The 25779-nt window shown below is 41.8% G+C and overlaps 1 protein-coding gene across 1 annotated transcript in view; it reads right to left on the reverse strand.

Annotated features, from left to right (window-relative positions):
- Positions 1–22899, reverse strand: part of ankrd13b (ankyrin repeat domain 13B) — a 44123-nt gene extending 21224 nt beyond the window's left edge. Inside the window, exons 1-2 of the mRNA XM_030108823.1 lie at positions 22792–22899; positions 1741–1876 (exon numbers count right to left, since the gene is read on the reverse strand). Coding sequence (XP_029964683.1) covers positions 1741–1876; positions 22792–22899 — 244 coding nt within the window. The remainder of the gene's footprint in view (positions 1–1740; positions 1877–22791) is intronic.
- Between the last annotated feature and the right edge of the window lie 2880 nt (positions 22900–25779).

Consider the following 25779-nt stretch of genomic DNA (forward strand, 5'->3'; position numbering starts at 1 on the left):
AGGGATGCTCGCTGGGTGAAGAAGCTGAACAGCGACACGGCTCACTGATGCATGTCGGCAGTAAAGGCCGATGAACAGATCCTCCAGACGGGCTCAAGTAAGCGCAGAAGTTGAAACCACTTCTAACGTAAAGGTATCAGAATACATGGTGGGTCACATTTTGTTGTAGGGAGAACAAACACAGTGTTCCTGCCAACGCAATGAATGTTCAACAAAGGCGTTAAAGGGGTCATGAGTTATTTGTGGGGTGTGACAGATGAAGAAAGGATGTCACTTGAGTAATTGTAAATTCATAGATAAAAAAGATTTCGCACTCTATTTTACACCCATCGCCACATCGCTACACAACATTTGTTCGGTGGCAGCAGGGACGAGACGTCTGGCAGGAGCCGTTGGAGTTATGTGAAGCAGTTTGTGTTTTTGAAACACATCCAAGACGAAAAAAAGAAGGACACAGCCGTGTAACGCCAACTACAAACCAGCGACAATGAAAGCACGAAGATCGTGTTGGACAATCCTGTGCAAATACAGTAGTAAATAATATATTGTCAATCATTCCTGAGTTTTTATTTTAACCTCGAGGACAGTCTGAACCGAAACTTGTAATCTGTGATTATGTTTTTGTGATTGTGTTTTTCCAACAGGAAATTGCGTGTATCATTGAATTAAACGGACAATGAAAACAGGATGAATGAAGCAAGGCTGATTAACACAACCTGTGTTTCAGCTATATTCATTAATTATGTATTCAGGCTGAACATGTTAGCACTGACATTTTCAGTGGAAGCACCGGCGTGGTGGTGGGAGACGTCAATCATGTTCACCCAGGCTTTACCAACATGTCACCATAGCGACACCTGGAAACAACATGATGAACTGTGTATACACGCACAGATCCCCCCCGCCGTGGTGTACACTGACACAGCGGACCGTCGTCATGCATCCCGGTGACGCCGCCTCTGTGCCGCAGGACTGTTCCCCATGCAGAGACTGGCAGGTCCTCGGGGAAGCAGCTACACGGGAGGGAGAGGTGGATCTTGAGGATTACACATCATCTGCCCTCGGATCCACAGAGGGTCAGAGCTCTGCTGAGAGCCAGCGATGCTGCCTTCAGGGCAGGAGATGCATCAAGACTCAGAGCGGCCAGGAGAGAGCTGATCGCAGTCATCAAGAGGGCCAAAGCCACGTAGGCCCGTCAAATCCAGGGCCATTTTGCCACTGATGACTCCAGGAGCATGTGGAAAGGTATCAAGAGCATCACAGACTATAACACCAGGGGTGCACAAAGCCCAGATGAGGAGGATCAACCACCACAAAGCGGCAGGTCCTGATAACATCCCCTGGCGGGTAAAGAAGGACCGTGCTCATCCACTATCTGACGTGTTGACGGACACGTCCCTCTAACAGACAGCTGCTCCATCCTTCTACCATCATCCCCATCCCCAGGGGCTCCACAGTGACGGGCCTGCATGGCTATGGACCGGTCGCCCTCACCCCGAGGAGGCTGGATCTGGCTCATGTAAAAGAGTCCAAGTCTGTTCAGGCAGATATGATCGTCTTCGATAAATATTGCGTCACGGGTTGTGTGCTTGGATCCTCTGTGAGCACACCCTGACCACCCGGCATGTGATAATAGTATCACCTTAATCATGTAACACTTTCCAGTATGAGAGCATCCCACTCAGTAGATAACTCATATAAACACCGTGGATGTGAAGGGAAACCCATGCACAGGCTCACCAGTCCATCCGTTGCGGTTCTCCTTGCTAACGTCGGCGCCGTGCTGCAGCAGGACCCTGGCACAGTCCAGGTGGCCCAGTGTGACAGCCAGGTGGAGAGGAGTCCGTCCCCGAGGGTCCAGAGACTCTAAATCGGTCTGGATAAAAGAAGAAGAAGAGAAGGAGGAGATATTAAAAAACGTGAGCAGAGGAAGAGAACTGAAACCAGCAGCGGTGGAGAGAGAGAGCAGTGTGAGGATTTAGATTACTGCTGTGTCAGGATTAGGAAACAAGGAAATGTAACAGAAACAAATGTGACGACAGTCGGAACAGACTGTGACAGGTGATAATCGATCTGTCAAGCGGGGATCTGTGACACACCCCTGAATTCTTCTCTGCATTGGACGTGATCAGATCAATGCTGTACTCTGTTAAACAAGCTTCCACGCTCACACGTTTCTCCGCAGCCTTCTGTCTGCGCCGCTACAAAACTTGGAACACAGTTCAAAGTTCAGACAAAGCTGCCAGATTGGCAAAGAAATGTAGGCAGGTAGCAGAAAATAGCAGCAATTTCCTCAGCCTACTGTGTAACCCCGCAAATACAACTTACAGCCTCTGACAACCTTTTTTCTGCCTGCTTTAAAGATCATGATTACTTCTTAGCAGTTGACACCGACACTCAAATCCGCTGTGTATTTAGAAACAAGTCAAGTCGACGTCATTTATCAGCCATTTCCCATTAGCATTAATCTCACATATCAAATATACCACATAATGAAGAGTGAGTAATCATTGAAGGCGCTTCTAAATAACCTCTGGGGCAGCTAAAGAAGATGGGAAGAAATGTCCTGCTAATTTTAGAAAGGAAGAATAGCGAGAGCCTCAGGATCTGGTTCTTTTTTACATCGATAAAAGAAAATGTGACTCACTCAGTTAGAACAACATAACTTGTTTTAGGGGAAATACTTCTAACACTTCTTTAAATAATACTTGTTTGATTTATTTTCAAATATCAAGTAAAGGAAATGTGTCACCTAATTAATTGGAAGCCTGAATTACCACAATTGAACATACAAACTTACAAAGTAAGAGGATAGTTACCTTTTTTAACATTCACATTATGGAAAGAAAGAACACTTTAAATCACTGTTAATCGTGCTTTAAAGGTGCATAAAGGACTTTTTCAACTTTAAAAATACTTATTTTCCACCATAAATGTTACAAATGTTCAATGATGAGTACAATGTGACCTGATATATTCATTGTAAGTGCCGCTAACAGCGTTAAATTGTCACTTGAAAGTTGCAGTGCCGGTCCGGCACCAGAATTTTTTTCTTGCTGAGAATTTGAGATGATGTGACATAATGCGCGCTCCCACTGGACTGATATCCTTAAGTTTAGTTTTGTCCGCCATTACTCCGCCAGATGCTTAACGAGCAGCAGCTGAGCAGTATTGACGATGGATCTTCCAGAAAGTAAGAAAAGACCGGCTTCTGGCACTGCCACAACTCCAGCACAGACTTCACCAGGTAAAAGAAACGTAAATTTTACTCGAGCGCTGCTAAAGAGCGAGGAAGGAGTTCCCTTCTTCCGTGGACGCAAGCCACAGACACGAGCTTTTCATTAAGCTGCAGTTACACCCAAGGCCTGCAGGGGCCGGTGTTTCGCATAAAACGTGCAAACTCCTTAAATCTAGGGTTGGCGATCTTGGAAAACTAGCATGTAGCACGAATGTAGCATCTCCCCAAGGCTCTGCCTAGCTCCGCCCAGCTCCCACCCCATTGGAGGAGCTCCGTTGGGAGCGGAGACGCGGAGACGTTTGCGGCGCTTGGCGCTTCCGCATCCAGTGCGTTCCTGGCGTAACCTGTCCGCAGCGCTTCGCTTCTTCGTTTTTCTTTATTTGCACTACGTCAAGTTATGGTGGACTCAACGGTAAGTAAAACCCCAAAACATTCTTCTCCACCATTCTGCAACGACGCTCTGTCCTTCTACGTGCGCACTGAACCAGGGTCAGTGCACGCCATTGACATGTACGCGCAGGGGGCAGGTCGAGCGGCGAAGGGATTTGATTGGTTTAAGAAAAGGTGTCCCGGCAAGACTATTGGTTGCTGTTTTTCCTGTTTTACTCCTGCTGTATATAGTGGATGTTTTCCAAACTTCTTTAAAAATATGCTATGAATTGCTTCCCATCGGGTCATAAAGATCTTTTTAACCAGTATTTTAAAAAATATATCTCATTCAGATCGCCAACCCGAGCTTTAATGCACCTTTAAGTTTAAACTTCAAAACTGAATGTTTTTCAGTGCATCTGAGGAAGATGAGTTTTGCTTTTTTTTTTTTTGTGATATGTTAACAAATCTTGACAAATTGTCATTTATTTTATGTTGATAGGGGCAGACATCATAAGTCTCACTTCTTTCTGTTCCTTTTCATTTCTTTCTTTTAAAAAAGAATGAAACAAATAAAATGAATGAATGAATGAATGAATGAATGAATGAATGAATGAATGAATGAATTTATTTGTTTCAAACATGCAAACCATCATTCAAAATTGAAAAGTCATCTAAATAGCGACTTTGTAAAGCAGACATCAATCAAAACAGACATCAATTCAAACAAAATATACCAAACATAGAGAACATAGATGCCATCCTGCATGTCTGAAAAGGAGTGGGAAGAAACAGAGCTTATTTAATCCCACCCCCTCTCCCAATTGAAACTTATCATTATCAGTTTCCTGTGTCAGATCAGTAACATATCATAAATTCCAAAGACAAAGAAAACATCTTCAAATTAGTTGATTTCCTTAAGATCGTAATTCTTTAGTATCGATTCTTTTATTTTTTTCTTAAATATCCTCATGCTTGAACATTTTTTCAGATCTGGACTTAAGTTGTTCCAAAGTTTTACACCTGAAACGGAGACACAAAAGCTTTTCATTGTTGATCTGTGTTTGGGAATAAGAAATTTGCAACCAATGTCTCTGAGATGATAAACATTATATGGATGATGAAAGTGCTTTTGAATGTTTTCTGGCAAGGAGTTTTGCTGTGCTCTATACATGAGTTGAGCTATTTGAGATTCTACAATGTCCTGAAACTTTAGTGTTTTGGATTTAAGAAACAATATATTTGTATGGTCAAAATAACCAGCTTTATGAATTATTCTTATGGCCTTCTTTTGCAAAAGCGAGATTTGCAATGTTGAGCTTTTATAGTTGCTTCCCCATATCTCAGCGCAATAGCTCAGATATGGTAACACCAAGGAACAATACAATATATGTAACGATTTGTGGTCGAGAAGATACTTTACCTTATACATAATTGAGATTTTTTGCAAGTTTATTTTCAATATATTTAATATGCTCTTTCCAACTTATCTGTTGATCAATAATTACACCCAGAAATTTTGTTTTGTGTATTCTTTCAATTAAAATTCCGTCTATTTGTACTTGGACATTAGTTTGTTTGTTACACTTACCAAAAATCATAAGTTTGGTTTTACTCAGATTAAGTGTCAATTTATTAGCGTCAAACCAGAATTTAATTTTTTTCATTTCCATATTCATTAAATGTAACAAGTCCTCCAGGTTTTCCCCTGAGCAAAACATATTTGTGTCATCAGCAAAAAATACCGTTTTTAATAGCGTTGAAGCTTTGCACAGATCATTAATATAAAGGTTAAACAATTTCGGGCCCAATACTGACCCCTGGGGGACTCCGTGAGAAATGTTCAAGCATGAAGATTTGAAGTTGCCCATCTTCACAAACTGCTGTCTGTTGCTGAGGTAACTTTTGACCCAATTCAAAGTAACTCCTCTAATACCATATCTTTCCAGTTTGATTGTTAAAATATTGTGGTCAATGGTATCAAAAGCTTTTTTTAAGTCAATGAATATTCCAGCCGTGTATTTTTTATTGTCAATAGCGTTTGTTATTTCTTCAGTTGTATCAATTATTGCCATGGATGTTGACCGATTTTTCCTAAAACCGTATTGGCCATCGGTTAATATATTATATTTTTGAATAAAGGACTCCAGTCTGGCATCAAATAGCTTTTCTAATATTTTTGAAAATTGTGATAAAAGAGCTATAGGACGATAGTTTGTGAAGAGGTGCATGTCTGAGTTTTTATAAAGGGGAGTGACCTTTGCTGTTTTCATTTCAAGAGGAAATTTACCAGATTAAAATGACAAATTGAATATATATGTTAAAGGCTTTGCAATCCCCTCAATAACCCATTTCACAGTTTTCATATCAATTTCATCACAATCTGTCGACACTTTTGACTTACACTTTGAAACAATATTGATTACTTCCCTCTCATCTACATCTGCAAGAAACATAGAGTTGCTCTTCCTTTCAATTAAAGAGTAATCTGGACTCGCGGAACGGGAGATTTCACTTGCTAATTCTGGTCCAATGCCGACAAAGTATTCGTTAAACTTGTTAGCAATTTGATTCATATCATCAAGTGTTTTGTTATTATCAGTAAAATAAGAGGGATAAGTGCGTTTCATAGAGTTTTCATTTTTTATAATGGAGTTTAGAACACGCCACATGCCTTGTACATTGTTTCTATTGTTTTCTAGTAGTGTGTGGTAATACTCCTTCGCAGCATTCAGCATTATGGTTGTCAATTTATTTTTATATTTCTTATATTTACATTCAGCTTCAAGTGTTCTTGTTTTAATGAAATCTTTATAAAGTTTATTTTTCTTTTTACATGCATTTCTTATTCCTCCAGTGATCCACGGATAATTCTTAAACTTTGTATTTGTTTTTAATTGTTTTAAAGGACAATGTTTTTCAAACAATGTTTTAAACAAGTTCAAAAATGTGGCATAAGCTCGATCAACATCATTACAGCAGTAAATCTCATTCCAATTTTGCACAAGCAGATCTGTTTTTAGGGCATTAAGAGTCTCTATTGTCTTTATTCTTTTCCAGATTCTTTTCCAATCAATCAATCAGTTACTGACCAAACGGATGCAGAAGGCACATCAGACAGCAAATGCCTGTGTGGACAGCAGCTAAGAACATTAGGCAGCTAATGATGAGTTGAAAGCTTCAGGTTAAAAAAAAACAAACTTTGGGATATAACTGCGGATAAGAGCACGGCTGAATGGAAAAGAAATGAAACAAAGAATTCAATGGTCACCAAAGCAATCCATGTCTTTGGTATCATTTCAGTGCAAAACATGGAGCCATGAGCACAGACCCCAGAGCTTACACTCACAATACTCCTGCTGTTACATTATGAAATGTAGGGAAAATAAAGTATGGTCAATTAACACTTTAGACACCTGATCTGACACACTGATCCAGGCTCTTGCTGTCCACACTGACCTGTGTGAACCTGCACATCCCTCTTGTTGGCCGTCCCTCATGTAGTTCTATGCACCACTGCTTCGTGCCTCTCTCTGCAATTTGTTCCCTCAAAATCAGCAGCTTTCGCCACACTGATATCAGATCCCCCCCCCCCCCCCCCCCCCCCCCCCAACCCCCCAATTCAACAGAGCTGCTGACGGACACTATTATCCAGAGTGTGTGTGGATACAAGGTCAGTTCTGTCAGTCCATCGTGGGCCTGAATCCTAATTAAAGATTACTCTCAGAGGAAAGAGTTTCAATAATGACTTTAAGGAAGCTGCAGGAAATTCTTTCGAGGAATTTGGAGAGTATTGTATGTGGTGTAGTTGCAGAATTGTTGTGTTGAAGTGCAGTTATTACATCAATAAGTACAATATATATCTATAAATGTTGGGCAGCTTCAGCAGCAAATACTTTAGGAAGGAGTCCTTATTGATCCCCACCAGTGGGGATGTGGGAAATGCACTGAAGGTGAATTTTATAGCAACAGAGAGCAGCACCAAGAAAAAAAAAAAAGGTAACTCTGTGCAAGGAAACTGCCCTGAATATCAACTACGATCTCTGTATAATATCCTAATAAAAACTGACGGGTAGCAGCTGTCCGACACTGGTCACCTGTTACCAAGAAGCGCATATCAGGAGCCCAGACTGAAAGACTCAGCGGTTACCTTATCAATCCGTTACTGCAGCCTTCTGTCTGTCCTATTTGCAAGGGAAATGAGGCAAACCACATGGGATACACACAAACAGAGGACCGCATCAATGCAAATGGAGACACAGAGACACACACTTTAGATGCACAAGGACACGTACCCTTTTAAATGTGTTAATATGTACTGAATGGAATTTAATAAAGGGGAATGTTTTTACTGAGCCTTAAGATTTTAACAGCTCTGAGCTTACTAGTTTTTCTGCAAGCAACATTTCTGTTGTAAGACAAAAGCCCATCCAGCAGAAACTTCAACACACGACAGGCAAAACTGAAAAGGAAGAGCGAGAAAAAAAAAACAAAGGAACAATGATGGCACTTGCGAGTGATGGTTACGCCGCGGAAAGATAAAGGCGGAGGAAAGACAAGAGAAGAGGCGAGTTAAAGGGAAGCTGATGGCGACAACAACATGAGGGAGTCTCTCAGGAGGCCTGCAGGCTGGGGAGTAGATGACGGGAGCGAGGGATGGCGCCTCAGTGCAGCTTGGAACGAAGACAGCCAGCAGTCAGCTGTGTTTGTGCGCGCCAGATAACAAACGGTGTGCAGGTGTAACATGCGAACACAGAGCCACGTCCAGCACTGCGAGCGTGTGTGTGTGCGTGTGTGTGTCCGTGTGTGTGTGTGTTTGAGAGTGTTTAACACAAGCGGTGGCTCGAAGGACACTGCAGACGACTTGTGCTTACGCAGCAAAAAGTGTGAAGAACTGACAAAGTCACAAAAAAAAAAGAAAAGAAAAAGAAAAAGCCCATCATTTAACCGACATGAGATAAAGAGAGGAGGCAAGTGAAACCACCAGCTGAGTCTGGGAAAACATTTCTCCCCAAATGGAATTTTCTGCTCTGTGTCGTATCAACCATGCAGAGAGAGAGCCAAGAAGAACAGCGGCTCGTGAGATCAGATGTGTTTGTGTCAGTCTAGAAGCGGTTTGCGGTTAGGTGCATCGCTATATTGCTATCTTGAGGCAGCAGGAAGCAATGATGATACTGACAGTGTGTTTCACAGCAATTGGGAAGGTATCCCAGCATCCCACTGGGAGACTGGGGGGATTTCAACCAGCTCCATGAAGCAAAATAGACACAAGCAGCATTTCTCCGTGATAATTTTTTTTTTCTTCTATTTTGAATTGATGGACTCCTGTTATCACAGTTAAACTGAAATTTATCTGCTAGGTATTTAAAGGTAACAGCATTCCATCCATACTTTCATGCATTTCCATGTGCCTGAAAGTTCCATGTAACGAGGATTCCCCCAACTGAGAAGTCAGAATTTCCTCACTGGTTAACACTCAGTAAAACCAGTCATTTACACAGTGTGTCTTGTCAGCTTAAGAGTTTTGCTTTGGTGACACTCTGGCTGCAGAAACATGAGGAGGAGGTAATGGAGGGAGGTTTTCAGTTCTCAGCTTCATCAGCTGTAAAGAGCTACTTTCTCTGCAGAAAAAAGTCCCCCCTCTCCTCTCATCTGCCTCTTTACTGGCCGTCTGGCCAGATGCAGGGGAACCAGGCTGTAAAAGGGACTCAGAGTTTTTAATTTATCTCTATGTACATTCCGAGTTTGCGTGATTTTTTTTTTTTATTTTATGACCCAAACATGCACATGAATAATCAGCTATAAAGCTAAATACTAATTGAAACATAACGCAAATAATCCACTGGGAAATTAGTGGAAGAAGAAAAAAGAACGTCGACATGAAATAGGTAACAAAACATAATTTTTCATTTTCTGGTATTTGTTTCCACTTCATAACTCTTCTTACATTAAGTGGCTGTGTGTGACTTTGTTAATCATAAGTGCATGCTTTTTTTTTTTTAACTCAATTTTTAAATCCACAAAGCCTAAAGATGAATGGCGACACTGCAACACAGACAGAGCTGTGAGGGGACGGCGCTAATGAGGAAGAGGATAAACAGAAACATGTGGTGAAGTGGAGGGAGGCAGAAACAAAGCGAGGAACAGCCAAAGAAGAGGGGAAGGAGGATGGAGAAGGAGACAGCTTGTAGGGAGCGCAGGATGCTGCCAGACAACATTGTGCACAATATAAAACCACGGGATGACTGGAAAACAAGGAACAAATCCACCAAACTGTATCTTGCAAGGCTCCTGTCTTGGTAAGACAAGAATTAAAAATAGAAGAGGAGAAAACACTTGACTCCTGGGGCTCTAATTTGACGGCGCAACTTGGCGATGATCAGCGGCGGAGACAGCGCATTCCTATTTTCGACAGGCGCAGAAGAGGGTGTCTGGCAGGTCCGCTGCACTTGCGCCGAGATGGGCGTGGCGGCGCACCAGGGGGAGGGGTCGACAGAATCAGCTGGGCGCAGTGATAGTTTCGTGCAGAAGGTGTGAGCAGGCTGGGGAGCGGAGGATCTAATGACACTGACAGCTTGTCAGTGTCATGAAAGATACACACAATCACTCATGAACCACATAATTGTTTTTATTATCTTCTTTAGCACTAGAACATCCAAGACAATCTGACAGACCATTTGGGTTTTTAGAATTCAAATAAATCTGTTAAAAATAATTCCCCTGTCCTCTAATTCTTTGACTTTTCCTAAATATGTGTCTTGTATGTTTTTCTGAAGCAAATAAGGTCCTAACAATAACACAGATAATATTACAAAGCATTTATACCTCCAAAGGCCAACAGTGGTCTGTGAGACTTATTATTTATTTATTTATTTATTATTATTATTATTATTATTATTATTATTATTATTATTATTATTAGACTGATTAAAAAGATGCACTTCACGGGGCTTTTTTTTCTTCTGTGATTGATTTGTTTTGGTTCATGCGCGCATCTGAACAGGGGGCTAGCTCTGACAGCAGACAATCAGACAGATGACCAAAAATATCAAGCAAATCCCAAAAGAAAGATAGTAAAAACAGGCATAAATAAAAGATATAAGGTGGAAGAAGCTTTAGCAATGATACAGGAGGTCAGTGAGGGGGAATCGGATGGCGGAGACGTGTCGGACATCAGCGATCTTGACTGGAGTGAAGAGGAGGAACGTTCTGAATCAGAGTCAGAACAGTCGCGGGACAAACAGCGAAACAAATATAATGCTGCTGCCCCAAAAATACCCGACCGACCTCCAGCTGCTGTACAGTCCAGCGCAGAACCTGCAGTGGCGCATGGAAGCGCTCACGCGTCACCTCCAGGTAGACAATTACTGTAGGCTGCTGTCAGTTTACAACTAAATAATAATAACATAAAATGGTGTAAAATTATTATTATCATTATTATTATTTAAACTAATGTAATAAATCTGAGCACAACAGTGAACACGGTATTGACAGCAGGGGCACTGCAGCGTCTCCAGATGTGCCAGTTACAGATTCAGGTAAAATATTATATCCTCCATTAAAGTACAGCAAACCATGTATTTTTCGTTTCCAAAAATTAATTTTAGAACGAACATATTTTCTGAATAAATACCTTTGTCCTGTTGAGCCTGCAGTCCCAGAATAAAATGAGCAGGGTGAGGACGGGTCGGTGTGGGAAGGTGTCCGTCCTGGTGCGCAACCGGGGAGACTTATTTTACTAATTTTAATATGTTCTTGATTATTATTGACAGTTAATAATACAACTATTTTGTGTGTGTTGGCGTGTGTGTGCGTGTGTATCAGGGAAACGAGTGCGCGGAGTGTGAGTGAGAGGTACACTGCGCAAATGCGCACTGTAAAAAGTTCAATACATTTTAAAACCTGATTTTAGGCATTAATAAAGCAGATATGAGGCAGACGTTTTGCTGATCCACTTGATTTAATATTTTGTTTCTTTACCTTAATTTCTAATGCATTAGATTACAGAAAAGCAACCTGTTGGTGTGCTCCTGCGCAAAAACACTGCATATGACAGCCTGGCTGACCATAGCGGCCTTTGGAGGGGGGTAAGAATGCTGGCAACACGTGAAGCAGAGCGGAGGACGGAGCAGATAGCAGATGTCGCCACCATTCTCTCATAAATGATTATCCTTCGTCTGGGATGGCCGGAATGCCATGTGTGTGATAGGAATTACAGGGAATCATTTCAGAGGACATCGATCTGATGACAACTGAACCAGCAGTCCTAAGTAGACTCACCCAGCTCCGCTGTGCAGCTGCGCTGAGCGATTGGCACCTGTAATTCTTTGTGCTTTCCCAAATGTATCTTTAAGAGTTATGATGCACACAAATAAAAACAGATTTTCCCTTTCCCTACAAAGTCTGTATGTAGCCGCTAAATGCAGGGTGTCTGCATTTTTATTTCATTTGTCTGGCTCCCCAAGCTCTACAAGAGATTATTTATTTCAAAATGCAGTCATATACATTGTTGCTTCACTATGGTTTAGTATTGAGGCCAGGAAATAAAATGTATTTCATCATGTTAATGTAGCAGTGTCCTTCTTTGAAAAAAAGGAGAGGTGTTCATTTGATTGGTCAAATTGCGCTCAGCTGGGTTAAACCCACTTTCTCTCCTCTCTCTTGCGCCACCTGCGCCGGTGGGCGGGATGGAGGCGTGACTGCGCCTGGTTCACGAAATTAGGACAATTTTCTGGACACGCCCCATTGACTTTATCCGCCGACGGCGCACTTTGCGCTCCACTGACAGCGGGCGGTTTCGGCGCAGTCTGCGAAGTTAGAGCCCCTGTTGTTTTCAAGTCCTTCTCTGTGGTGCGCTGTGCTGCAAAGACTGTGGTGTAACATGCAGCATCTATTAAGTCACTGTATCAGTTCTCATACAGGCATGAGAGATCAATTTATGCTGTGATATTCATCTTTTATTGTTTCAGAACTTTTATTCTATAAAGTCTAATCCTGTTGTGTGAGAGCATTCTAAACTACATGCACTTTTTGTCATGTTTAATGTGTTTGTAAAATGCAGAGGTCTCAAAGGAGCCTGGCATCCCCAGTTCAGACTGCTCTTATACCGGTCCAGCTCTTCTTCATGACAATATTTCTGCCAGTGCAGCAGTACAACATGGAATCCTTGTCAAATCTTCCAAACATGAGTCAGTACGTGAGAAATTTGTTGTGATGACACCTTCAAGCGGAATCAGAAAACAGCATCAGTCTCAGATTGTGGCCTCTGTGATTTGCTTTGGTTCGTTTTCTCCAATTTCCATCAGAGGCGGTGTGGATGAAGGGATGAAATGACGACGGTGGTCAGAGTCAGCGGAACGCGCTGCGGAGAGCGGAAAATTCAGCCGCGGATTCAGGATGAACACACACTTCATTGACTGGAAATGAAGAAGGCCGCATGCAGCGGAAAAAAGTGTCGACAATGGGAGATTTTCACCGAGCATGTCGAGAAGATCAACAGCGACACGGACCAGTGACGCACACACTGGTACACACCACCGCCACCGCCACCACCCATCCCCCAATCACAACACACTGACCTGCAGACATGATGACACATTTACTCAGTCACATGTGAACAGGGCTCAGTTGAAAAACACAACACACACACTTGAGGCCAAGACATTAGGAAACCCGATCTCTCAGAGTGCACCCCCGCTGACTCATCTGATTATATATGTGCAGCATTGAAATTATGTTATCTTAAGGAGGAGGCACTTCCTCTGAAGTCAAAAAGTGGTTCAAGAAAATAGTAACCATCAACCGAATAGCTTTAAAGACAAAGAAAGAGCAGAACAGAACTGAGAGAGACAGCAGCTCTGTGGCTCTTCAACTCTCTACATACGGACTTTATTAAAAAATGTAAGGGTGAGCTAAATGTTGCTGATGCTGGCTACAATTAATGGTGTCATAGTTTAAAAATAAGATATTTCATGATTACCAAAAAAACGCTAATTTATGGACAATGAAGCCTGGATTTGTTTAGAATGGTAACAAGGACAAAAAAAGACAGTGCTACACTGTAATAAAGCTGTGGCAGTGAGGCCATATAAATATGACAGATCTCCATCAGAGGATTCACAGCAGAGGACAGAGCAGGAAAAGCTCTGGGGAAGCACATTTTTTTGACAGAAAGTCACTGCACTGTGTTAGCGAGGAAGAAAAAACAAAACAAAAGCCGGGGAAATGAAGGCCGTCTTGGCAACATCATTAGTAAGAACTGCAGTTTAATTACTGTGACAAATTTAAAATGTCTTTATCAGACATTTACGGCAGCACCGAGAAACAGGAGTCAGCCAAACGCAACATGTAGTTTTTAAACACAAATACAAACAAAAGAACCACAAATACTTTTGTGATGTACAAAACTCAAATGAGAGGCTGCATTTAAAATGTGCTTAAATCTACACCGAATGGACTGATTACAGGTTTGCAGACATAAAGTCAACCTTAAAAAGTTCCTCCTGTTTTTGAAGCATTCTCACACCAACTACAAAGAAACAAAACAACACCGGGAGTGTGCACCTCCTTGAACCATTTTCAAAGGCACGTTTTATTTTTAGATGCAATTACTATGTATCGCAAAAATATTACCAACAGTCACCTAATTGGTGTGGGGTCCTTTCATCCCAGATGCTTTTTATTCACATCCTTACAAAACAGCTTGAAACAACTGACCTGGATCTGTCAAAAGGGAAAGAAATCCAACTACCGGCTGAAAATAGCCGACAGACAATAGTAAACAATACATTCACCGCATATAGTATATCAGAGTGGTATCACTTAAATGCAATGAAATAGATGTTGTTGTTTTAAGCACTTACCTCTAATCTATGTCAGGCAGATTGATTACTCAATTAAAAAGATGTTTTGCTGCTGCTGCTACAGAAGGAAAAGAGTATGAGCATTTGCATGAACTAATCAAGTCTTTCATCGCTTTGGAGCTGCAGACTAACCTTTTGCTTTTGCAAAGGAATACAAATGAGTGTCTGTAGTGTGCAGACATTACAAAGCATTTTGTCTCATCAGGAAAAGAAGAGGTGACGTAATGTTGCTCCTTTGGTGTGGTTCCTAGCGTCTCTTTATATAAGTGGTGAGAAAATAAAAATGTCCCCACGATCTACAAATCAAGTTGTTTCATTCTAATAAAATTTACTGCAGTCATTATGATGTTATTTTGACTTTATGAGATGTAAAAAAGTTATTTTTGTTAGCCCTGGGTTCATGTGTATATCGTTTACATGTCAACATTTGGCTCCCTTCCATGCAGAAACGCCTCAGTCTTCAGTTTATGTAAAGTTTTTAGGAACCTCATGTCTTCAAGCTGTCTCTCTGCCCGCGCTCAAAACTGCGTTTCTGTCCTTTTTTAGGCAATGCTTCTTCAGTTTTTATCCGTTTCTGCCTTCCCTCACAAGCGAACTCAGTGGAGGCTGCATTATTGATAAGCATCTCTATCTGTGGCATCTGCTCCCCCCTCGCTCGCCCCCCCCCCCCCCCCTTCTCTCTCCCTCGCTCCATGTGTGCCTTGCCTGATGTAGCTTGGCAGGTACTTAAGCCAACATCAATCTTTCATATAAACACCGACACAACTCTCACACGCACGCACGCACAATTGTGCTTACACACATGCAGCGGCTTTCCAAAAAATAATGTGCACGGGGAGCGCGGCAGCAGAGGGGGGGCAACGGGAGGGAGGCGTGTAAAAATAACTTTTCCTCTCTCTGCCCCCCTTCCCTTTCTCGCTCCTGTGATTCTTCTGCCAGAGCAGACTTTGACAAACACTCGACTGCCATGAAACCCCGATCCATTTTTATTGTGACGCCGCTTCCAAAAGCGAAAGGATGGCGAAGGCGCCGCCGCCGACCCCCGCGGAGGAACAAAAACCCCACAGAAGAAAGTCTCATCTGAACCAGAGCCACGATTCGCTTCCTCTTGTGCAGGTGCATTCAAGGGTTTTGAATTCCAACAGAGGAAACGAGAGCGAATCATCAAGCGAAAAACACTGACCCACATTCCAGCATATTTAATGACACTCTGTCTCACTGCACTTTCTTACTGTTTACTGTCGAGCCCAATCCAAACAGATGGAGCTGGGCGACTGGAGACAGAAAGCCAGCGAGCGCAAACAGAGTAGGATGCTGATGGACCTGTCAGAATGACAACAGAGGTGAACTCTGATAGCCACCCCAAGGTGCCTTCACCTGTTAGTTGCACTGAGCCAACGCACCTCGACGAAACACCAGAAGACACGCTGACTGAGGGAAAGAAAGAAGAAACACACAGCGCCTATTACATAAGATGCACGCACATTTGCATCACAAATCTTTTGTGTGAACGAGACAGACGGTGCATGAGCTCTGAAAAAAACATTCACATAATGTCACCCATGTGAAAAATCACAGCTGCTATTTTCTCTTGTTGTGTGTAAGTGTGTGTGTGTGTGTGTGTGTGTGTGTGTGAGAGATTGACTGGGAGAGAGAGAGCTTCTAAATTATGTAGCATTCTCAGGTGAACCCACTGGTCAGAGAAAACATTTTGAACCTTAAGACAAGGAAGTGGGCATACGTTAAATAAAGTCACATTTTCAATTTCAAGGAGCCACATTTATGCTAGAATCAGTGAGCACAGCATAAATAATGTTTCACCTTGAAACCACAGCGAAACACAGCCATTTGTGTGAAGTGTTTGTCAGATGAAAACACTCCAAAGACAAACAGTTCAGGCAAACTGCATACAAACAATGTTGGGATATTTATTTGATTATTCTTTTAATTTGTTGTGTTGCAAATAAATCTAATACCTCAGACAGAAAGTCAGATTCCCATGCACTTGTGGAATGAGCAGATGGCTATTCAGGTCATAACTATAAAAAAAATAGTTAAATCTTCACTGTCAGTGTGATTATTTGTTGTGATCATATTACTATTAGAACAAGAGTTACTGGTAAAAATGTGTCACACACTCATATATTCACTATTCGGAACCCTAAAGTAAGTCAAACATCTTGAATTGAACATTTCCCAATGGTTTTGACGACATGGGGAAGCACAGCAGCTGACTCACGCCCAGAATTGCAGGCTTGCTCCCGACGGAGTCACCTGTGACCACAGGTGTAGACGAGGACAGTAACTGAGCGGCCAATAACAGCCTCACCTTAAGGCACGGCTCTTTTTGTCCCACCATAACGCTGACATTACTGCAGCAGATGCAATCAGCTTCTCTCATGAGGCGCTTCCACTCTTTCCCCGGGGACAACCGTTCACCCTCCTGGATTTAATAGGACAAGCCACAAATTTCCACCAGGGAAGCGCGGCCTGATAGTTAGAACAACAAATATTCATCTCAGTTGCTGCAGCGCAAACACATCAACAGGAACTGCGAATGTTATGCATCCCACTTTTTGCGAATTGGCTCAGAATTATGAACACCTGTTTTCCGTTATGATCCTTCACACTCTTTGTCTTCCGAATTCGACTTTAAAGGTGTGATTAAAGTGTTTGGGAGCCGCTGCTTGTTGCACAGTGTCAAGGTCAGGACTTGTGCACCCATGTCGGGTGGCGGCAGGGTGATAATGACCTCTTAGGAGAAGCTGGCTGAGCCACAAAACCGCATGAAAGATTAACACAGTGGCGCATAAATCCTGCAGTCAAACACAGCGACTGAAATATTTACATGTTGGGATGTTTGGCCGATTCTCCAGGTAGCATGCGCTCAGCACTGAGGAGAAGCGCCAGTAGCATAGCATGCTATTCCCATGCAGTACGAACTATGGTTTTATTACGTTGAAGAAGCTAGGAGGGATGGATGGATGGTTCCAAGGAAATAGAAGAAAGAAAACTTTATATTCTGGTAAGAGTAAAAGAGAAGAAAAACAGGACTGAGAATAAAACAAAGAAAAAGGTGTAATATGGATGAAAGGTGGATGCAGAAAGTAGGATGGTTGGTGCAGAGAGCTGAGCCGAGCGGACCGAAGGCAGTGAACCCATGAGCCTTAATTTACGACTGTTTCTTCAAGCCAGCAACCCCGCATAAGATTTTATAATGCTGATTTAACATTAGCACCTTGCCGACGGCATCATAATCAAACGGTGCAGCGAGTGGAAATGAGAGCCGGGGTCAGGCGGAGAGGACGAGGAACAGCAACAGAAAAAAAACCTTCCTGTCATTTCCTGCCTCCGTCCTGAGATAGGCCATCACTCCTCACACAGCGCTGTTCTTTTTCAATTACAGTGTTTTTAAGCCCGTGCGCCGTCCAGACAGACTCTGTTCATGGTCAAAGTCTGTCATTATTTCTTCCCCACCTCCTCTCCTCTGCACTTCGCCGCTCTCTGTCTTTACTACAGTCATTACCTTGTTTGTGCCTTCGCTGTCCGGCTCAGTCTGTCAGAGCCGCCCCGTCGGTTTTTCCTATTCCACCTCTCTTTACCCTCTTGACTATCAGCACTCCTTAACATGATGCTGGTAAAAACAACTACAAATCTCATCTCAGGGACTCTCATCCCCCTTTCATCTGTTTTTATCCCACACTGCTACTTTTTTCCCTTTATTTTAGATCGCTCGTCTCTTTTCATTGTTTGAACTTCTTCCATGGTTAGCTCTCTGTCTTTGCATTTCATTCACACTCCTCTTCTGTTACGTTTTCTTCTCCATCCCTGTGGCAACAGAAGCATATTCACAAATACAAAAATTTCTGGGGAATGACACACAAAACATCCCATTTATTCTCAATGTCATGCCAGAGGATTGAAAAAGCAATCATATGGACACAAATGTCCAGTTCTTTCACTGAGGTCGGACCAATAGTTCATAGATATGAATTTTCAAACATTATCACACAACAGCAGCACAAAGCTGCATTTGTTTTTATGGGAAACCGAAACAGTGCAGTTTCAATGTGGCCCCACATGCAGAACAACAATGGAGTGTATTGTGCTCCGTAATATTCTCTTTCTTACGATCTGCCTCCCCTTTGTCTTTTCCTGTTGAAGTACTGCAGTCCTCTGTCTCTCTAATAGTGGACCAGAAAACTTAGTTGAGTTTTAGTCACAGCACAGTCTAAATCTGCATGAACTAGATTTACTCAGTCTCAAGTCTAACGCCTAAAGCCGTCTCATCCACACGTCTGAGCTGCAATATGAGGAAAGTAATGATGTTTACTGATGCAGTACAGCAAAACAATCTTTTAGAAATGTTTTCCTTCTTTGTAATTTGAAAGATACTGTAACTTAATGCTGGTTTTGAATGCATGCACATTGTATAGTTACATCCAAACGCCCAGAGTTAAACTGCAGAACTATTATTTTCCACTTAAAAAAAAAAAAAATCTACTTTTGGCTCGTTCTCCTTCGCGATCATTTGGTTGACCTAGCTGGATGTTGGAACAGTGGGTCAGTGAGAAATATAGGCTGATGGCCTTGATTTTTCACTGTTTGCTATGTTCTAACTCGGAGCATGGAGATCTAAGTCAGGGTCAGTGCGTGTCGTGCAGTGTCCTGGTTAAGCACTGAGGCAGGCCTGAGTAGTCCTGGGACATACTTGGCAAGGTAATCCTGGCGTCCTGATTTGCTTGAGCAGATATTTTATGAGCTCGAGAGAGATGGACATTTTACATTTAAATAACTCCTGTAAAGTATTCAACTTCCATCACTTCCCTGCCACTATGAAAAGGGGGAAAAAAACATTTTTCTAGGCTGTCAGAATGAATTAACTTGACCGGAGCCACGGGAGTGACTCAGTGTAACATCTGTCATCAGAGCCACACGTGTCCACATGTATGTTTCACAGAGACAGGAAGGAGCAGAGCCAGACCACAGTGTGTTTGTGCAGTGTATTTGCTTTAAGTACACATACATATATTTGACTGTATTTGAAGGGTCCGACCCACTTTGTCAAAATCAAAAGGCTGAAATCCCTCAATGTTTTGCATAGTTTTAAGAGTCCAGGTGGAGTTTTAGGGCTGAGGTTACAACTGTGTGAGGTATGAGTCAAATTAGGCCCTAAAACTAGTGCTGTGCTCTTGTGTGTTCGCACCTCCTTGTTTTTCCATAATGTTGGGAGCATCAACCTGAATTCCCACGGCCCCACGACAAGTCATTTGAGTTTCTTAAAGGTTAAACTGAGGTGATAAGGTAAGATTGAGGGTTCGGAAAGTTGTGGTTACAACTGAGCTTAAAGCAAGCTTTAGACTCTGAAAATGATTCATAACAAAAAGTGTGTGTGTGTACGTGCAAGCGTGCGTGTGTCCGTGTGTACTGTTGTAATTTAGGAAGCGTCACAGAGTTTGTTTAAAGTGTGTCATAAGCTGCTTGTCAGATGAATTATGGAGATCCAAACTGATTTCATGCCAATTGTAGTAGTTTGGAGGATGGTAATGAATGGATAAAGGGTGTAAAACATTTGACCGTGCAAATGAAGCACAGGATTGCACAATGTGTGCAAACCTGTGATGCTTGTGTGCACACACCATGAGGAACAGAAACAAAATAGACAGAAGAAATTGAAAAGAGACACATAAGGGATACTTTCATTTTCTGCTTTAGTTTACTAATTATCTCCTCCACATTGTGCTCTGATCTAGCATCAAACACAGCTTGTTGATAACTGACTGTGAGAGAGAATGCCACAGCAGTGAGTTCAGAAAGAACAAGGAAAATAAACAAAACATAAACAGAAAAAGTCTCATTTTCAGACTGTCTTCACTTCATTCTGTTCTGACTTAAAGCCACGTTCAGGTAAACAAAGATGATGTGTGAAATCCAATATAAGCAAGGGGACTATGGAGGCTTTACAAAATGGACGAATTTAATTTCACAGTGTTCATATTGTATTTGCTTATTCCATTGGTGGGCACAAAATAAAGGGATACGTACATAAACAGGGCATTTGTTTTCTATGATCGTAGGTAGAAACTGTCCTGTAGGTCGACATTGAGAGAAAGTATAAGGCAATTACCAATTTATTTTCTGTTTGAGAGCTTGTCATGTTCACAGATTTGTTTTGTAATACAAAACTTCATTATATAACAGTTTATAAGGGTTATTTTAACAAAAGATCACAGTATGATTTATCAGTTCTGGGTCTGAATAAATGGCAGAACTGGGCAACAAAATTTGCATCATGAAATATTTACAGATACAGGAGTTCCTGAAAAATGGATGATGGTGGAAATATGAAGTCAAATTTGTTAAATCCATCTATATCAACCCAACACAGACAAAAAGTCTCATTATGAGAACTTCATATACAATTTTAAGTGAGCAGAATGAACTATCGTCACTAAAAACGACTCTTTCGATTGTCGGTTAAAAAAGATTAAAAACAGTCAACTATTTTGCAATTCTGTGACATGTCTCTTTTAGTTAAACACTGTGGTCTTTTGGGAACTATTAAGTACTGAATTAATGATCAAAAGTTATAATTAGGGAATGTAAGTCTGGATACTTTCATAAAAGGGGCCATCTTGAAGCCCAGCATGGAGTTGTATTAATATCAGCATCCATCATTAATCTTCACGTGTTAGAGTCTTCATACCGATATGTCATCAGTTTGAGGAAAAGACTGAGCATTCTCCTGCAGTTTTTGACAGTAAAACAGATGCGGTAAAGACGGTCTCGGAAAAAAAATAAGATGTCCACATTTTGTCAGCATGATTCCCACAATACAGCTGCTTAGGTGATTAGTCACTGTAATTTCAAAGGAATCGAAGACTGAGACAGGATAAATCCATGAGGAAACATGGATCTCCACAGTGTCAGCGCCATTACAAATCCAACTAACACTTGTCAAGGCCTTTCTAAGTGTTTGACTGATACATCCACTGACCGCTGACGCTGTATAGAGACACAATACCAGCATAGTCACTGGCTATAAATAAACTGTGCTCGATATATGACTCATTTATTTATTTAGATTATTTGTTTAGGCACCAGCATGTGAAACATTGTTGTCATTTGAAAGTCTGTCCATTCCTCTAATCTACTCTCCATTAAACACATCTCCAAATACCTCTGGTACTGACTGAAGTCTGTAGAGGGTTCTCGCTGTGAGGTGTGCCACGTATTTTCACATTCGCTGCAATTATGGTCAAGGGTTAAATGCTAAATATCGCTGCTGCTCTCCTTTACTGTAACTGTACAGGTTGCGGTAACCCAACTGATGGGTGCTTGCAGTCTGTTCTAGTGTAAAAAAAAAAGTGGCTTCATGGGTTATGATTTCATCAGCACGAGAAGGTAAGGGTGTGCATGCGTAGGCAAGTGTGCGTAAGTGTGTGGGTAAAGTGCACGTACACGTGTGGAAATGGGATATCTTGAAAGCACAACATGATGCTTGTACACAACAATCTGCTTAGTGGCTGAAATGCAGCACCGACAGTATGGAAGTGCTTCAGTACGAAAAACAGGGATTCACAAGCAGGTGAGATCTGGTCTCTTACACACACATTCTTATCACATTATGAGATACATCACACCGAGCTGAAGTACTACAAAAAATTAAAATGCAGAAAGCATAAGGTAACACCTTAATGGTTCTATTACTTTATTTACTGTGGTGGTTGGTAAGTGTTCGCCCACATGCTTCAGTATCCGCATTGTCTCACCCACTCACAAATGGTTTAGATGCTGCTGGGAAGGTGGAGAACCTTCAGATCTGAGTAGATGAAGCAATGCTGCTCTCTCTCTCTCTCTCTCTCTCTCTCTCTCTCTCTCTCTCTCTCTCTCTCTCTCTCTCTCTCTCACACACACACACACACACACACACACACACACACACACACACACACACACACACACACACTGCATTTTTCCAGGAATAAACTCCTCGTGCAACTTCCCATGCATATTAAAATGACATGGAAGCAAGAGCACTTCACCCCCATGCAGTCCACAGCACACACTCAGTCAAGCCTTTTATGGTGTGTTTTCATGTGGAACGGTAAAAAGAGAGTGTGTATCCAGTCTGGAGGATGTGGTCCACAAGTGTCTCCCTCCCTCCGCCCTACAGATGACAATTAACTGCGCTATGACTGACCGGGCTCCTGGACGAGGCGCTTCGTGGGCAGCATCCACACCGCCACCCTTCACACACAAACACCCGCTCGGCACGCTGTGGGGAACACACACACATTTGGTGGCTCTCGTGGCTCTCACCTGCTCCTTCGCGGCCAGCTCCTTCTCCAGCTGTCGGTGTTTGTTGTGCCACACCAAATAGTGGATCGGATAACGACTCTTCTCCGGAGTTTTCCTGGCAGAAATCATCCTCTGATCATAGTTTGCCTCCTTCCTTCGCCTGACAAGACTTTGGACTGGATTTACGCTATACGATCGATCCCATCGTCCTTATGATCGCCGGTGATGCCCAAAGGCGTGGAGGGGCAGATTTAGGCGTGAGGAGCGGCGGATGGTTCCTGCTCGCGCTGCTTTGGATGGACGGAAAAAGCATTGAGAGAAAGAAAAAGACAGAGAGAAGCCCCTCGTTTGATTGTCTCGTTAGATTAGGCTACACCTTCATTTCTTATCCACCCGTTCCTCCACCTCCTGCCTCTCTCTCTCTCGCTCTCTCTCTCTTTCTTTATTTTCCCCTGCCTACTCTAACACATCTATCCTCCTTCTCCTCCCCCTTCTTCTCCTCCTCCTCCTCCTCCTCCTCCTCCCATCCGGTGGCCACTGAGAGATGCGATGACAAGCTGCAATGAAATGTGCGCACATCGAGACAATCTGCTCATAAAACAACAATCCTGATCAAAAACAGATGCACAAAAAGTACGCTGGCTCCCAACACCAGTCACATACATACAGGAGAAATGTAAAGGGGTAATATTTGTGCAAATAAAGACGGCATTACAATTAATATGGCGATAAAACTTTAAACAAAAGTATTATTCACTTTTAGTTATGTGATTTTGTATAAGCTGTATCCTTTTATAGTTTAAGTTCTGATCTTCTTCTTTGTCAGGTTTATTTTCTTTAAACATAGGCTGATTTACTTTAGGTAAAGTGCCAGTTATTAGCCTGGAATTACATTTTCAGATGTATAGATGCATTAGTGTGTTTTCATCACATCATCATCATCATCATCATTATTATTATTATTAAGTTTGTTATTATTATTATTATTATTATTATTATTATTATTATTATTATTATTATTATTATTATTATTACCCTGTGGGATTAGTGACTTGTACAGGTGCATTACTTCATGACCCTGAACTGCACATAAGTGATGGATGGATGGATAGATGGTGTGGGTCAGTCTTTCTCTCTGTGTCTGCCCTTTTGCCCATATCAGACTGGACTCTGCATTTATCCATAATCAGCTGGCGGTTGAAAGTGGTATTAATGTAAGAACAACTACTATTACTAAAAATAAAAAAAATACCTCATAAGAAACCCATTCATGTCAGTGGGCTGAAACAAGAAAAGGATTTTTCATTTAAAAGAGATTTATTCTTTCACAAGAGATGCACCCTTTTTTCACAGAGAATTTCACTGATGAGATACACTGTAGAATATACTGTAGCATGTGGGGAAAAGTTCAGCTTAACAAGCAATTTAATCAAGAAGCATATGACTGGCATGACTGGCTTCATATTTTGCAAGAGTGGTGCTAATCACCACGCAGCCTCGGCTAGTGTTTCCTGGTATGAATTTCGATTTGGGTCATTAAAAAAAAAAAAGAACAAATTGATAGGAGATTAAAAATGACTGTTTTTTGAAGATGCTGCATTGACAAAACTGCATTTCATCTCCATCTAAAGCTAGTCTTTTGCTTTCTTTTATGCTTGTGAATAGGCAAATGTATAAACCAGGGGTTTCAAACATACTTTTGCCATAAACAGCACAATTTCAAATTGAGTGGGCCGGATCAATGAAATAATAACCTTTAAAATTAAACAGTGAATTTCTTCCTTGTTATGCTGCATAGTATGTGATGAAAATGTCTATATGTTCACAAATCCAAACAATTACTACCAGAAATGACTACAATCTCAATATGAAGCTCAATATAATGATATAATCCACTACAAAATATACAGTGTAATGTCCAAAAACAACTTCAGGTATAGCTGTTGCGCATGTTTTTACGAATTGACATGGCTTCGAGATTAATGCTTATGCAATTTTTCATGGCAGCCTCACTAACACTATTCTTTGCTGTGGTTTGCTGGTTGAGCAGCATTGGAGCCAGCGATTCCAATAGACTCAACAAACTGATCAGGAAACCTGGCTCCATGATTGTCTGCAAACTGGACACTGTGGAGGCTGTGGTGGAGAGGAGGACACTGAACAAACTGTTATCCATCATGGAGGACCCCGACCACCCTCTCCACCACACACTGGACAGACAGCGGAGCTCCTTCTCCAACAGACTGATACAGCTCCGCTGTCACAAGGACAGATACAGGAAATCCTTCCTGCCACAGGCCATCACCCTGTACAACAGCTCTCACCTGGCCGACAGAGGAAACTCACAACAGTGTGCTGCATAGGTCCTATTTCTCGGGACAACACTCTTATTTATTATCCAAGCATTCTCACTTTTCTTTATTCTGCCCCGCACACACCTCTTTCCTTCATTCAGCACATTTCACAGTTTGTGCTTATTATATATGTATGTATGTCTGTGTATATATATTTGTATATATGAGTATACAATGGGTGTTTGTGTATAGGTATGTCAATATATGTATATCATAACTTTCACTGTATATAAGTTTGTGCATAGGTATGCCAATAATGTATATAATAGCCTTCTCTGTATATAATTTTTCTGCACTAATTACATATTTTTACTTTTGTGTGCATTGCTACTGATGCTGCTGAGACACTTGAATTTCCCAGTCTGGTATTAATAAAGTATATCTCTATCTCTCTATTTATCTCTAACACCTCTGGTCTCAATGTTGTGTCTGCTTCTCTTCAGAAATGTATTTCTTTAAGAAAATCTGTATTCTTTGGGCCTTATGTTTGACATCCCTGGTATAAATAAATAAATACAGGCACATGTGGATTTATTAATATTCAATTTTTTTTTTTTATTTGATTTTATTTGATTTGATTTTATTTGATGGTGAAGCAGCGTGACCCCCGGGCTGACCCCTCCCTGTCCTCTTAGGTGTCTGCGGGAAGCTGCGC

This window comes from Salarias fasciatus, chromosome 14 (assembly GCF_902148845.1).
Source record: "Salarias fasciatus chromosome 14, fSalaFa1.1, whole genome shotgun sequence".
Lineage (NCBI taxonomy): Eukaryota > Metazoa > Chordata > Actinopteri > Blenniiformes > Blenniidae > Salarias > Salarias fasciatus.